Source organism: Quercus lobata, chromosome 2, assembly GCF_001633185.2.
Source record: "Quercus lobata isolate SW786 chromosome 2, ValleyOak3.0 Primary Assembly, whole genome shotgun sequence".
In the NCBI taxonomy this organism is placed as follows: domain Eukaryota; kingdom Viridiplantae; phylum Streptophyta; class Magnoliopsida; order Fagales; family Fagaceae; genus Quercus; species Quercus lobata.
The window spans coordinates 1,255,129-1,270,136 of record NC_044905.1 but is presented as its reverse complement, the minus strand read 5'-3'; the positions used below and the strand labels follow the sequence as shown (position 1 = coordinate 1,270,136).

General features: G+C 42.2%; 1 protein-coding gene across 2 annotated transcripts; it reads left to right on the top strand.

Annotated features, from left to right (window-relative positions):
• Positions 1 to 1,074: 1,074 nt before the first annotated feature.
• LOC115971029 lies at positions 1,075 to 3,794 on the top strand. 2 transcript variants are annotated; one of them, XM_031090707.1, is made up of 7 exons: positions 1,075 to 1,368; positions 2,263 to 2,333; positions 2,417 to 2,454; positions 2,544 to 3,056; positions 3,131 to 3,221; positions 3,348 to 3,404; positions 3,469 to 3,794. In XM_031090707.1, the coding sequence occupies exons 1-7, from the start codon at positions 1,227 to 1,229 to the stop codon at positions 3,496 to 3,498; spliced, it is 942 nt and encodes a 313-aa protein (XP_030946567.1). In that variant the 5' UTR covers positions 1,075 to 1,226; the 3' UTR covers positions 3,499 to 3,794. The 2 variants fall into 2 exon arrangements, with proteins under 2 accessions (XP_030946567.1, XP_030946562.1); XM_031090702.1 differs by having other exon boundaries at positions 3,348 to 3,794.
• Positions 3,795 to 15,008: the final 11,214 nt, after the last annotated feature.

Here is a 15,008-nt window from a genome sequence, read left to right as displayed (position 1 = left end):
CCATGATGGTTGCCAACACCGAAAATGAAGATTTGAGAGTGACAAACTTCAATGAGGGTGGTCATTAGGCATTAGGTGAGAGAGTGAGAGAGGAAAAGAGAGAAATGGAAGGATGAGCATAGAGTATACTTTGCCATAAGTTTACCAAATCACTCATGTAACAACTCAACGAATAAATGTCATGTGATTTAATTTTATACTCTTTTGGTCAAAGTTGATATCATCAACCTTCCGCTTGGTATTTTTTCTTTATAATCCCCACATGGTATTCACTTATTGAGTTTTTTTTTTGTTTTTTTTTTTTATGAGACACTTATTGAGTTGTTTCATTGGTGATTTGGTGTAACTATTCCAATAAATAATTTTTTTATAGATAACAACAAGGACACATGTCACAAAAGGAGGGGAAAAAACCCATACAACAAATCACACACATTAAATAAAATTATAATAGGGTTAAATTGGGTCTAATTGCTAAGAATTTTATAGTTCAATTAGTTGGTACTTGACACTTTTTTTTTTTTTTTGAGAAAATACTTGACACATTTTGGTGTGTTTATAATATCTAAAGTTGAAATCTGTCAGTAATTTTTGAATTAAAAAAAAAAAAAAAAAAAAAAAAAGAGAAGGGTCTAATGGGCTATAGCCTATGGCCATAATATCCTATATGTGCAATGCAAAAAATACGAAGGGGTGGAGTTTTTTTTTTTTTTTTTTTTGGTTTCCCACAGTGTATCTTCAAAGTTTTCAACCAGAGACTAATCACTGTTCGTGCCGGGTTGGCCCACGAATGGGTAAAGCACTAGCCCAGAGATTCTTTTCAAAGTGCAGGTAGCAGGACTCGAACTAGGGAGCACACCTAGTCGAGCCAAGTACAAGCACTCTGAGACCAAGCGCCGAACCGCTAAAAGGGTGGAGTTTGTAGTTTATAAGAGCCGATCTAAATTTCGAGTAAGGGTTGTCAAAAATCCCACAACTTTTACCACAAGTGAGATTTTTTTGTCCCTATCATTTTTCCTAAATTTCTTAATACCGCTGTGCTGTGTGGAGTACGTGCTTCCTCGGTTCCTCCAATCAAATGCAACGTGCACAAAAATGAATAACACCTCTCAAAGTGGCATCTCTCTCTCTCTCTCTCTCTCTCTCTTGTCTCTAAAGCATCACTGTTATGAGCTGCTGTTTCTGAACGCAAAAGAAAAGAAAAGAAAAGAAAAAGAAAGAAGAAAATGGCGGACAAACCAAGCCGAGCTCTGATATTGTACGGAGATGGGCTGGCACCTTTCATCCAACCATCTCATACCCATCTCCACTCTCTCTCTTCCAAAGCTTCATGTGGCTTCTTGACCCTCCCCAATGCCCCTTGCTCTGGTTTCTTTCTTTCTCTCTCTCTCTCTCTCTCTCTCTCTCTCTCTCGAAGTTTTTATATAATTGTCACTTTATTTCATGTTTGCTTGTAATGCTTTCAATACCCATCAGATAGATTCCTTTGTTTGATAATTTAGAAAGGAAAAATCGTAAATTTGATTCATCCAAAACAAAAAAAGATGTTAATTTGATTCTTCATTTGCATTTGGGGTATGCTTAAAGCTTTCAGTTTTGATGAATTCCATGCAATTGAGTCTCTGCTGTTACAAGAACACAAAAGGTGTTAATTTGATACTTCTCACTGATTTGTGCAAAACATCCATATGTGCTCCCAAGTTATATAGGAAGCTCATTTTATGAGTTGGGTTTGCTTTTATTGTATTTAATCTAGCGCATATAGATATTCAATTGATGCCCAAGAGCACGCATAGAGCTTTTGAGGGGTAGAAGTATTAGTATGTGTGCATTATTGTGTCTAGTGACACAAAAATTTCACAACTTTTTTCACGGCTGTTAGAGGTGGCATTTTATGATTACTGTATTATAAAAATTGTATTAGTGGTGAACCCATGTGAAAGTGATGTTGAACCATTCACAACTTGCTACCTGAGAAAGTTGTGAAATTTCTGTCTCTCTGGCATATTACTCGGTTGTCATAGGTCTCAAAAGCGCTGTGCACACAATCCAATTTAATTTACCTTGGTGCCTCGGAAATCAAGCATACACTGCTCTTTTAACTTCTGTAAGCTATATTTATCCAGTTACATGTGCTTGGAATTTCAATTTCATTGTGCTGGTTCTGTTCATGGTTATTCATGGTTCTTCCTTCTCTATTTACTTTTGAAAGTTGCAAAATGTGTGATCATTGGGATTGATTGACTTGAATATGGACTGCAGAAAGTGAGGATGAGAGAGTGGTTAGGGAGTTTGCAGTATTGCTGGATGTTTATGAATCTTATCTTGACAAGGTGAGATTCTTATACTTTTTAGCTTTAGAGAGTATAGTTTCAAGATGAAATCTAATAAATAGCATAATTTCTCTGTTTTTCAGAGTGGCAACACCACTAGAATGCCAACCATATCAGAGAGGTATCGTTTGTCTGTTGGGTTTTGTTCAGAAATTGTCATATACATTAAAAATACAGTACAATATCAACCAACATACTTTTTAAACTCAGGTTCATGGGAATGAAAGCTGCTATAATCACAAACAATACAAGTTTGAAATCTTTTGGTGCCAAACTGGGCATTTCTGCGTTGCAATTTGATGACTTAATTACAAACCAACAATCTCTTGAGGAATTACCAGCAGAAGTTGTGGTTGCTGAGTTGCTAAAGTTGCTCGGGTTTAAAGGAGGGAAGGCACTCGATATGAGTGAATATGATGTGGTGTTTGTGCACATTGGGGATGGTGAAAAGGTAATTAGTGAGAGAAACAAGGCGAATATTGCCAATGACATGGAGTATGTCAATGCTTTGGTTGGTGGTATATTGCAGATAGCCCAACCTGCCTCTGAAATTACTTCCCGTCTGCATTTGTCCCTCTTGATGAGCTTTGGTGATGTCTTAGAGGACAATGATCCCAACTTGTCAGTTTTGATGCCTAAAGATGAGAAAATTTCTGATCTTTCAATACTCTTCCCTCGTCAAAGTTACACCATGAGAGGAGAGTCTCCACGGAAAGATGTTAGGTGAGTATAAACTTGGTGGCTTCTAGCACTTCTTAGACCATTTCTTATAGCTCCAATTCATTTGTGATGAACAGGCACCATTGCCCAATTTTGATTGCTCAATGGCAGTATGCTGTAACCCGCAAGGATATGGTAGAGGCATTTTCTTTTAAAGATTTTAAGGAGGTACAAATTATAGTTATCATATTCATGATTCCTCCCTTTTTACTTGAATTCTAATATCTCTGGGTTTCAATTGATTAAGATATCTGCTTCACTATGTATATAATAATTGTTTTCATTTTTGCACAGCATGGTGGAAATCTTGTAATACCGGCAGATAGATTTCTGCATGAGGTTGCCTTTAAGGTTTGGAAGGCCCCCAAGTATGGAGCATGAGAAGTATTTATCAAAGTCATGTTATGCCTTTAAGGTTTGGAAGGCCCCCAAGTATGGAGCATGAGAAGTATTTATCGAAGTCTTGTTATGCGGAGACAATACTTCAAATTTTTGAGATAATTATGGAAGATAAATCAGAGTGGCAGCTCTTTCTTGATCCTTCAGTGGTATTCTAACCTCCCTCTCCTGTATTGCCAAAATCAGACGCTGCTTAAGAACAATTTGCTTGTGTATTCTAGGTGGATGGGTTTTTAAACAGTCATTTGCCTGCCAAATGCCAACTAATGATAGCGATCTTGTTGAAATTTCTGTTTCATCTCAATGCTGCCATTTAATAGTCATTTTGATAATTTGAGTGCCTTTCCATGGTGTCTAATATGCGTGCTTGACTACAAAAACAAGAAGTATGATGTTTGTTTTCTTGTGCTTTCATTTATACTCGCCTCCAGTCCAATTTTTTTTTTTGCTGAAGCCTCCAGTCCAATTAGTAAAACATATGTATCTCAGGTTTTCACTTTTCAATTAAGATCGCCTACAAGGTGTACCACAGAATCACGTCACCTTTGGGAACTGAGGACTGCGATGCAGTGCATTGTGCAATACCCCTGGAGCAACCGAATCAGTCCCTCTAAAATTTTCCATCTATTTTAGCATAAAAACTTACTTTGCTATTTTACACAAACACTTTACAAAAACATACATATCAGTTTATCTATTATACACATTTTTTATTAAAATAGTATTTTTTTTCTCACTTTTTTTATTATTTTCCACCTACCACCACTTAACACTTACTTCTTTTTTCTCTTAATACACTCCCTCCTCCTTCTTCTTCTTCTTCTCTTTATCTCTATCTCTATCTCCGCCTCTCTTTCTTCTCCTTTCTTTCTTTCTTTCTTTTTCTTTTTTTTTGAAAATCTTTTTCTTTCCTCTTCTTCTTTTACAGTTTGGGTTTTATACTTTTATTATAGATGATGATTTTGGCTTGGGTTTGATTAAGGGTTTGTTTCGTTGGAATGATGGAAAAGTGAGAGGATAAAAAAAATTTTAGTTTCTCTCATTTGTGTTTGGTTGGAAGGGTGGAAAAGTAGATGAATGGAAAACCTTTTTGTTTTGTTGAAAATAAAGTTTATATAAATTGACCATCATGTCCCTATTAATAAAATAAAAGGTAACACATTATACTTTAAAAAAAAATTTATGTATAGATAGATACTAATTAAAGTATTTAAAAAAAAGCATAACAAAATGTTTTCAAAAAAAAAAAAAGAGAACAAAAAAAACCAACCAAAATTAATGAGAAAATAAACATATGAGCACAAAAAAAAGAAAAGAAAAAAAAGAAAGATACACATCCAGAAAAAGTCAAAGAAAATAAAAAGAAGAAAAGGAAAGAAGCTACGTTTAGACAAAAGAAAAGAAGAAAATAATAATAAAAAATGAAAACCATTACGTCAGAAGGAAGAAAAAATTGACAGGAAAAAATAAAAACCCAACACATTATAGACTTGAAAGTGAATTTTAAGGGTATTTTTGGAAGCTCATTTCATGAGTTTCTTCCTCTCAATTTTCTCTTTATTTTGAAGAGAAAACTTTTTGGTGGGCCAAGAGAGAAAACACCTGCGCTCCACTATTTATTTTCCTTCCTCCTCACCTAACCAAACAAACTCTAAAAAAGTTTTCCTTCCTATTTTCTCTCCAAAGTTTTTCATCCTCCCTATTTCACCTCCAAACAAACACACCCTAAGGGCAATGATTTTGGGCGGAGAAAGCAAAAATTTTGGGTGTAGAAAATGGTGATTTTGGGCGAATTTGCAGTTTCTACTTCTCTTCAGCATCTTCTTCTTTCTTTCTTTCTTCTTCTTCTCCTTCTTCTTTTTTCAATTTCAATTTGATTATTTATATGAATTTGTATATGGGTTTGATGAATTTGGATACAGATTTAGAACAATTTTGATGATTTTGTGGTGTGTCAGTGTTGTTGTGGTGGTGGTTGGCAATACTGGGTTGCAGTGGTGGTGGTTAGTGGTGCTAGGTTGTTTTGATGGTTGGCTTCTTCTTCTTCTTGGCATTGAAGAGTGGGTGAGAGAGAGTCTGATAAGGCAAGAGAGAGGAGAGGAAAAAAAAAAAATATATATATATATATATATATAAAATAATAGATAGAAGAGCTACAGTAATTGTTCATATATGCACGATTATCGTAGCAATTGTGCATAAATATACAATTTTATACCCACTGATGTGAGTGTTTTTTCTCAAAATGTGTAATGTAAGGACGCGATTCGTGGCGGACCGTAACAGTGTCGGGTTCGCACGTGAAAAGGCCCAAACAATATCATTTGTAGAGCGTGGGTTTGGAAGGCTAGGCCTTGATCGACAGGCGGTGGGTTTTTCGTGGTGTTCGTACGAGTTTAAGTTTTCCTTCACCCCCGGAGTCTTTCTCCTGGAGGTGGGCTGGGAGGCTCTAGTTTTTGGCCATTTTTCTCAACCTCCTTATTGGCACACCTTCCTTTTTATTATATAGTCCGTCTTGGTTGATCCTGACCCTCCACTTGTAGGTCAGGCAGGAGCTTATTTCTGTATCCATCCCATCAACTGTCCCGTCTAACTTTCTATTAGTTGCATGGATCGAAGTTTACACCGTCCTAACGTCTTTTCTCATTAACCAGCTCTGGGTATTGGCAGGTGCATTTACTGAAGGGGGGACGCATTTTCCTTGGTCCGATTTCACACCCTGCTTCCCTATGGGCCCCATTCCGTTCACATCCCCTTGAGGGGGCTGTTTGGGGATTGCCTACACCAGGGTGTTGGTCTTCCCGTTGAAGCTCTGGAATGCCGAGGACAGGGTAGGTTCTCAGCCGTTCCCCTTACTACCTCGGCCACTGATCATTCGTCCTCGGCAAGATACCTCCTCGGCACGGGCCCTGGGCCCAGATAGAGTTTGGGCCGGACTGCAGAACTCTTGGACCCACAATAGCCCCTCAAAATCCTGCTATCCGTCCCCTCGGACGGGTAGGAGGGTTTTGATGACATCAGGGATCTGCCAATGCCTATCAATCCTTGTCATCTATCGATTCCCGAGATTTTTCACCTGCCCAAGGCACGTTCCTAGAACCGTTGGAAGGCGAAACGTGGCCTCATTAAATACGGCCGGCTTGGTGCTTCCCACGTTCAACGGTGTGATGGAAATCGAACGGTGGTGATCTCCTAGCCTCTTTGGGCGGGAAAAATGGCGTGCAGTTTACCCTAGAAAGTATAAAAGATTTTTTGGAGATGGATCCGTCTCTCCAGTTCTGTACTTAAGAGTTTTAGTGCGTGTATCCAGGGTTCATCCGAACTTCCGCCCAAATTCAAGTCTATCTCAAGCACATATAGCCCATCCGAAGCGTAATTCTCTTTTTATGTAAGTTCCCTACCTTTATTAACTCACGTTTTTTCTTTTCTGAATTTATTTCTCCTTGGTTCCCTTTCTTTTCCGTCGCGGTTTAGGTTTGTTTTAGTAAATGACGAAGGCGGCTAAATTGAGATTGAGGAAGTTGGTCGATACTGAAGAGGCGATGAATAAGTTCATCGTTGATTATAGGATTCCCCCCAACGTAAGTCTGGAGCACTGTAAGATGGGGGAATGGCACATTAAGAGGGGAACGGGCGCGGTTGTAATTCCCGTCCTCGCCTTTGTAGAGGGAGGTATGAGAATCCCTATGGGACCAGTGACGAGGGGTTACCTCAGGCATTTCCGTTTAGCCCCTACCCAGTGCGCCGGCAACGTTCTTAGGATTTTGGGTTGCGTGGACGCTTTAAACGAGAAGATGGGTTTAAGACTGACCCACCATGATGTAAACTGGTGCTATAACCTTCAGAAATTGAAAGGAAAAACCTACTACATGAGGTCGAGGGATGATAGGGTTCGGTTGATCCAGTGCCTCCCTGATTCCAACAAGGGACTGAACAAGGATTTCCTTATCGTCTCTGGGGAGTGGCATGATGGCGATCCATGCCCCGTAGTAGAAGGAGAACCAGGTGGGGTATTAGGAATGGAAGAGGGATAACCCTTTAAACCATTCTAACCTAACGTCTTTCGATAACTAACCATGCATATATGTTTGTTGCTTTTGTAGATGAACGCGCCTATACACGGCATTTTCATTTAGTCAATCGGGCAGACTTGGAGACCGTTTTACAAGCGGCAGTTTTTGTGAATGACAGTGATGGCCAAGTCCGTGCAGCTCACAAAATACTAGGGTACCCTCCGGTTCAGAAGTCATTCGGGGACGCGAAGCACGTGATCAGTGCCCGCCGTCCTTGGCTTCCAAAAATTACCGTGGTAGAGAAGGGATTTTTAATCTCGCAGGAGCCAGCTATCCCCAAGAACATCCCCCTGGTGGGCCCCTCTTCGTCTCATCAAGCAGCAGAGGACGAAGGTGAGCCAAATCAGCCGGAGGAAGGGTTCGGGGTATTTGACTTAGTCTACCAATCCGAGGACCCTCCTGGTGACCTAGGTGACCCAGCCTTGTCCGAGGCGGAATTGTCATTAATAGGCACCTCTTCTCAAGCCGAGATGGGAGTCAAAAGAATACCTTTAACCCCCCTTCTCCAACTCCTCGAGGACCAACCAGGGAAGGATACCCAGGAGGCACCACAACCCAATGCTCCTCCTCCACCACCTCGGCCCCTTACAATCCAAACCAGGTCATCCTCCACTAAGTCCCAGCCACAATCCACCCACCCCGAGCCTCCCACCTCCTCCCAACCAGCTCGGTCTCCTCGACCTGAAAGTGCTGATTCCAAGAGAAAGAGGAGCCCCAGGGGCAAGGACATCATGGACGAGGGAAAATCCCAACCTCCTAAGGAGAAGGATGAGACTCCGCGCACAAAACAACTGAAGATCGGACCCCAAGGCAAGGGCAAAGGACCCGCAGTTCAAACCTCTCAAGGCAAGGGAAAAGGAATTGATTCCCAATCCCTACCGAGCGCCTGGCTTCCCGCCCCAATGCTTCACGGGGGTCCATTACTGGAAACTGCCTCTCTGAGGGACCTTGGAGACGGCGAGGGTGGATACGTGGCGGATGCATTAGGGAGAACCATGCTACTCCCTAATGACATGGATGAGCTGAAGAGAATGAGGATGCAGGAGGTTTTTCTCAGTACTAAGAGATACTTGGGCATGGTAAGATTTCTTGAAACCTAACACTTTACTAATTCTTGTCACCGGTTTGTCACTCACTACACGTTCATCTTTCTTGACAGGCTCTCCAGGCAACCTATAGGATGGAGGAAGAAGTGCATGACAGGAGTAAGGTGGCCGAGAACGAACGCAAGAAGCGCATAACGGCCTCAAAGACTCTCGAAGCTTCTGAAAAGGAACTTGCCAAAGTCAAGGATGACTTAACAATGACTACCCGCGAGAGGGATAACGTCTCGGCGGGCCTTGCTAGTGCCCAAAAACAGGCCAAGGACCAAACCAAGCGCGCAATTGAAGCCGAGGACCAGCTGCGAATAGCCAGAGCTCTGATCGAGGATTTAAATAAGCAGCTGGCCGCGGCTCTGCATGAGAAAGGAGTGGCAGAATATGCCCGTGATGAAGCCGTAAGGGCAAAGCAGGAGGCCGAGTTTGCTAGGAATGAGGCAGAGGCTGCCAAGAATACGGCCGAGGATGATGGTTACAACATGGGAGTAGCCGAAACCCAGGCCACCCTTAAGGCGCAGATTCCTGGAGTGTGTAGGTTTTATTACTCCCAAGTTTGGGAGGAAGCATTGAAGCGAGCTGGGGTGGATGCGTCATCTGATTTGTGGAAGGCGGAGAGCGTATTCTACCCTGCAGCCATCCGCGAGGCCACTTCGACCAGCCTCGCGGCTGCGCGTGATCAACCCGAGGAAGAGATCACCCCGTTGGAAGACTTGCAGGCCAGCGGTTCTTCTAGCAAGGCGCCCAAAGAAGGAGAACTTCAGGATGTGATAGTGATACCCCAGCATACGGATTCTGAGGCACCTAAAGAGGTTGCTGAGCCCGTGGTTGGCATTCAGGTGCCTAATACAGAGGAGCCAACCATACTTGCACAGCCGCCACAGGCCACCCCCCTTGCTGTGGTTCCTCAGAGTACCAGTGCTGGCCCTGTTCAGCCTTCCCCAGAAGGGACCATCCTTCCAGGCACCGAAGCTGAATCTGCTCCCTCCTCTCGGGACGTAACCGACAAAAAAGCAGAAAAGTAGGAGTCTTGGCTTGGCTTTTGTATTCGTTTCTATTTGAACGATTAACTTGTTTCTTCTTATTTTACAAACTTCCTAGTTTACTGATGATTTGCAAGCGTTTGAACATGTATATATGAAATCGTGTTTTTCCTTTTTCCTTTTGGTTACATCGTTAGCCGCCCTTGTGGATACGTACTATTTGTTTATGAGTTCTGCGCTGATTCATTTTAACATGTACGAATATTTATGCATGCAATACATTTATCATCATGGTCCCCCAAACCCTAATTTACTTGCACCCACAGAGGCTTTAGACTCATTTCTGACCCTCGTTTTACGAAGATATAGGCACCATTTTCGACATCACGCATAGTAGCTAAGTCTTGCTAATCGCAATTTCTTCATCCGTGTAGTTGGTTTCCCCATAGGCTTGAGTCCGAGGACCATGCAATGCCTTGGTTCTGTCCAAAACCTAGTTTTCCACATCCAGGTAGTTGGTTTCCCCAGAGGCTTGAGTCCGAGGACTATGCAATGCCTTGGTTCTGTCCAAAACCTAGTTTTCCTCATCCAGGTAGTTGGTTTCCCTAGAGGCTTGAGTCCGAGGACTATGCAATGCCTTGGTTCTGTCCAAAACCTAGTTTTCCTCATCCAGGTAGTTGGTTTTCCCAAGGCTTGAGTCCCATGAAAACCTAGTTTTCCTCATGGTAGTTGGTTTCCCCATAGGCTTGAGTCCGTGGATATGCAATGCTTGGTTCTGTCCAAAACCTAGTTTTCCTCATCCAGGTAGTTGGTTTCCCCAAAGGCTTGAGTCCGTGGACTATGCAATGCCTTGGTTCTGTCCAAACCTAGTCCAGGTAGTTGGTTTGCTTGAGTCCGAGGACTATGCAATGCCTTGGTTCTGTCCAAAACCTGTTTTCCAATCCAGGTAGTTGTTTCCCCAGAGGCTTGAGTGGACTATGCAATTCTGCTTCCAAAAAAAGTTTTCCACAATCCAGGTAGTTGGTTTCCCAGAGGCTTGAGTCCGTGGACTATGCAATGCCTTGGTTCTGTCCAAAACCTAGTTTTCCTCATCCAGGTAGTTGGTTTCCCCATAGGCTTGAGTCCGAGGACTATGCAATGCCTTGGTTCTGTCCAAAACCTAGTTTTCCTCATCCAGGTAGTTGGTTTTCCCATAGGCTTGAGTCCGAGGACTATGCAATGCCTTGGTTCTGTCCAAACCTAGTTTTCCTCATCCAGGTAGTTGGTTTTCCCAGAGGCTTGAGTCCGTGGACTATGCAATGCCTTGGTTCTGGTTCTTGGTTTCCCCAGAGGCTTGAGTCCGTGGACTATGCAATGCCTTGGTTCTGTCCTAGTTTTCCACATCCAGGTAGTTGGTTTCCCCAGAGGCTTGAGTCCGTGGACTATGCAATGCCTTGGTTCTGTCCAAAACCTAGTTTTCTCTTTGTGTGGGATCTTGGCTTTAGGGGAGTTAGCTCCTCAGCCAAGCCCCTAGAGTTTATCCATACGGTTAACGCTACCAAGTGCCTAGTTTGCTCTTTACGGGGGACCTTGGCTTTAAAGGAGTTAGCTCCTCAACCAAGCCCCTAGTCAAGAAACGTAGTCCCTAACAGAACTTTATACTAGAACTCTATAACCAACGGTTAGAAATAACGAAGAAACTCTATCGACCCACTTTCTATACCAACACACAAGCCTTTCCCACAGACGGCACCAATTGTAAGGACGCGATTCGTGGCGGACTGTAACAGTGTCGGGTTCGCACGTGAAAAGGCCCAAACAATATCATTTGTAGAGCGTGGGTTTGGAAGGCTAGGCCTTGATCGACAGGCGGTGGGTTTTTCGTGGTGTTCGTACGAGTTTAAGTTTTCCTTCACCCCCGGAGTCTTTCTCCTGGAGGTGGGCTGGGAGGCTCTGGTTTTTGGCCATTTTTCCCAACCTCCTTATTGGCACACCTTCCTTTTTATTATATAGTCCGTCTTGGTTGATCCTGACCCTCCACTTGTAGGTCAGGCAGGAGCTTATTTCTGTATCCATCCCATCAACTGTCCCGTCTAACTTTCTATTAGTTGCATGGATCGAAGTTTACACCGTCCTAACATCTTTTCTCATTAACCAGCTCTGGGTATTGGCAGGTGCATTTACTGAAGAGGGGACGCATTTTCCTTGGTCCGATTTCACACCCTGCTTCCCTATGGGCCCCATTCCGTTCACATCCCCTTGAGGGGGCTGTTTAGGGATTGCCTACACCAGGGTGTTGGTCTTCCCGTTGAAGCTCTGGAATGCCGAGGACAGGGTAGGTTCTCAGCCGTTCCCCTTGCTACATCGGCCACTGATCATTCGTCCTCGGCAAGATACCTCCTCGGCACGGGCCCTGGGCCCAGATAGAGTTTGGGCCGGACTGCAGAACTCTCAGACCCACATGTAAAATAGGCAATTTTTTTCTATTTTGCAAGACTTTACACATACTAATGCTAATGCTCTAATTCACTTAAACTTCAACTCTGTATACATTTTTTTTAACTTTTTAAAATTTGTTAATCCAATGGATGAGATTAAAAGTTACCTTCTTAACTTTTGATTTCAACCATTGAAAAAGTATTTACACAGTGTAATAGCCCTAGCTATAGCATTCAAAACTCAATCCAGTAACTGTTAACATCAGCCCCGCCCTATAATTGATTACAGCTTCATGCATGTCTGCATCAGAATGGGCACCACTATAATTGATTTCAGCCTCATGCATGTCTGCATCAAAACCCACAAGACAATGAAGAATCTTGTCAATCTTCACATGTTATAAAATTTTCATTCTTTATTTTGGGAACAATTTTGCTGTCCCCACGTTGACGCTCACACCTATAGAATGGCCAAATGAAACTTAGGAATTTTACAAATTTTCTTATTGAAATATAATTCATTGTCTTTGAAAGTTGTTTATTTGAAACCCTACAAACACCACAGCATTATATACCTTGTTAAATGTCTCCACAAAATGCCCCTAAACCAGAGGGGACCAAAGGCACAAAACCAAGGAGAGTATCGCTTCTGCAGCCAGTTTCTGGTCACAGGAAATAGAGATTATAGAGAAGCATTAGCTGAGGACAAGATCAATCCATTTTACCATCCGTGACACATAAATAGGTATTTTGCGCATCTGACATATACTTCATTTCTCTCACAACATTTAGAACCCACAAACTATGAGAAAGATAATGCATACATCAAAAAGACGACATACACCGAGATAATTATTGGTAACACTCAGCCTGACTATCAGTACATCCAAAGCAAGATATTACCCTCTCCAGTACAACAAAATGGCAAGGACTAAATGACCACCAAAGACATGCTTTGTATTTTCAAATTCTTCAGAAACACTTTACACTATTGCTGTGTTTGGTTGGGTTCATCATGTTTGGCGTTTGAGAGAGAGCATGCTTCTGTGCTCCTTTAATCTCTCCACACAGTGCAACATTGTCCTGCCCCATAAAGAATATAAGTTACTCAAGTACAAGTTTCCAACTACAGAAATTAGGCTGTGTTTGTTTTTGCTTCAAATCACTTCCGGAAATGTTTTTCCGTAAATACGGGTGTTTGGTTGCGCATGGAAAATAAATTTTCCGGAAAATATTTTCAGTTGACCGTAAAATATTAGGCTTTGACTCGAAAATCATTTTAAGTTTGTATTTTACCTTCAAACCATTTCCGGACTCAAACACCGAAGAGAGAGAGAGAGAGAGAGAGAGCACGAAGAGAGACTGGAGAGAGTGAGATCAAGCTCGCACCGTCGAGCTCAGCCCACCGTCCCAATCCCAGACGCGCCATCCTCCTCTGGGTCAGATCATCGCCTTCGATCTCGTCGTCGTCTCGATCGCGCCAAGATTGCACCAAGATCAAGCCGCCCTCTCGATCACGCCAAGGTTGCGCCTTCGAGATCACGGCGCCAAGTTCGTGCCTGCAAGATCGCGCCATCCTCCTCCGGGTCAGATCATCACCTTCGATCGCGCCGCCCTCTCGATCTCGTCGTCCTCCTCTGATTTTTTTTTTTTGTTGTTGTGGTGGTGTGGGTGGTGGTGATTTGGTGGTTTTTGTGTTGTGTGGTAGTGGGTTTTGTACAGACAGTGATGGATTTTTTGTGGGTGCTGGTGTGTGGGTGCTGGTGGATTTTTTGTGGGTGCTGATGTGTTGGTGGTGGTGGATTTTCTGATATAAAATTTGTTTGGAAGCTAAGAAAATGTGAAAATTTTGTAGGAAAATAGTATTTTTAGAATGTTACCACACACATGAAAATATTTTCTAGAACAATTTTCATAATGTAACCAAACACTTGAAAATATTTTCCTTTCTCGAAAATAGCATTTCTAGAAAATATTTATTTTTCAGAAAATATTTTGCATTAAACCAAACACAGCCTTAAGAGCACTATCATCAGGTGTGCCAAATGCCAAATATTTGGCATTTGGCACACCAAACAACGAAAATAGACCCTCATGAGATGTGCCAAATGCCAAAAAATTTGGCACACCGCTACAGTACCGTCTCAAATATGAGACGGTACGGACACGTGCTATAAATTTTTTTCCTTATTTTATTCTCTTCTCTCTCTCCGCAGCACAGTTCTCTCTCTTTCTCTCCTCTCTGGTCTCCGTCTCTCCTCTCCATCTCTCCGTCTCTACACCTCTTTCTCTCTCTCTTTTTTTCTTTTTTTTTCCTGAGAAGACGATTCCAATCTCAGTTTCATTTTCTTTATCTCTCCGTCTCGGCACCTCTTTCTCTCTCTTTTTTTTTTTTTTTTTCCTGAGAAGGCGATTCCGATCTGAACCTCTGCTCGTCGATCTGAAGCTCTGCTCGCCTAGGGGTGGTCGCCGATCTTTGCTCGCCGTCCTCCACAGTCGCCGTTCTTTGCTCGTCGTCCTCCACAGCTCTTGCCACCGATCTCGTTGCCGATGGTTGGTTGAGTTTGGTCATTGATTGATCTATTGGGTTGGGGTTTTGTTGAAGATTTTGAGTTTTTTTTTTTTTTTTTTTTTTTGGTTGAGGTTTTTGGATTTGAAATTTGTTGGAGGATCCGGAGATTGTGGTTGTTGTGGTGGTGGTTGTTGCTGTGGCGGTGGTTGTAGCGGTGGCTGTTGGACCCGGTGGTGGCTGGGCTGTGCATTTGTATTTTTGCTGTGTTTTGGATAAATATATTATTTTAATGTGTATGAAATATTATTTTAATGTATAGAATTGAAGTATAGAACATCTGATAAATGATATGTTGTAAAATGATGTTCTAAAATGATAAAGTGGGTTTTTAGTGTGTTAAAATGACTTTTTTTTTTAGAGAGCTGGTGAAAATGCTCTAATACAATACAAATTTCAAATTCTACGCTGATGAGA

Excerpts from the sequence above, each read along its gene's own strand:
- LOC115971029 (XM_031090707.1), top strand. The coding sequence starts at position 1,227 with ATGGCGGACAAACCAAGCCGAGCTCTGATATTGTACGGAGATGGGCTG. Across the intron at positions 2,455-2,543 it reads ATGCCAACCATATCAGAGAG|GTTCATGGGAATGAAAGCTG; the intron begins GTATCGTTTGTC and ends TTTTAAACTCAG. Across the intron at positions 3,405-3,468 it reads TGCATGAGGTTGCCTTTAAG|GTTTGGAAGGCCCCCAAGTA; the intron begins GTTTGGAAGGCC and ends TATGCCTTTAAG.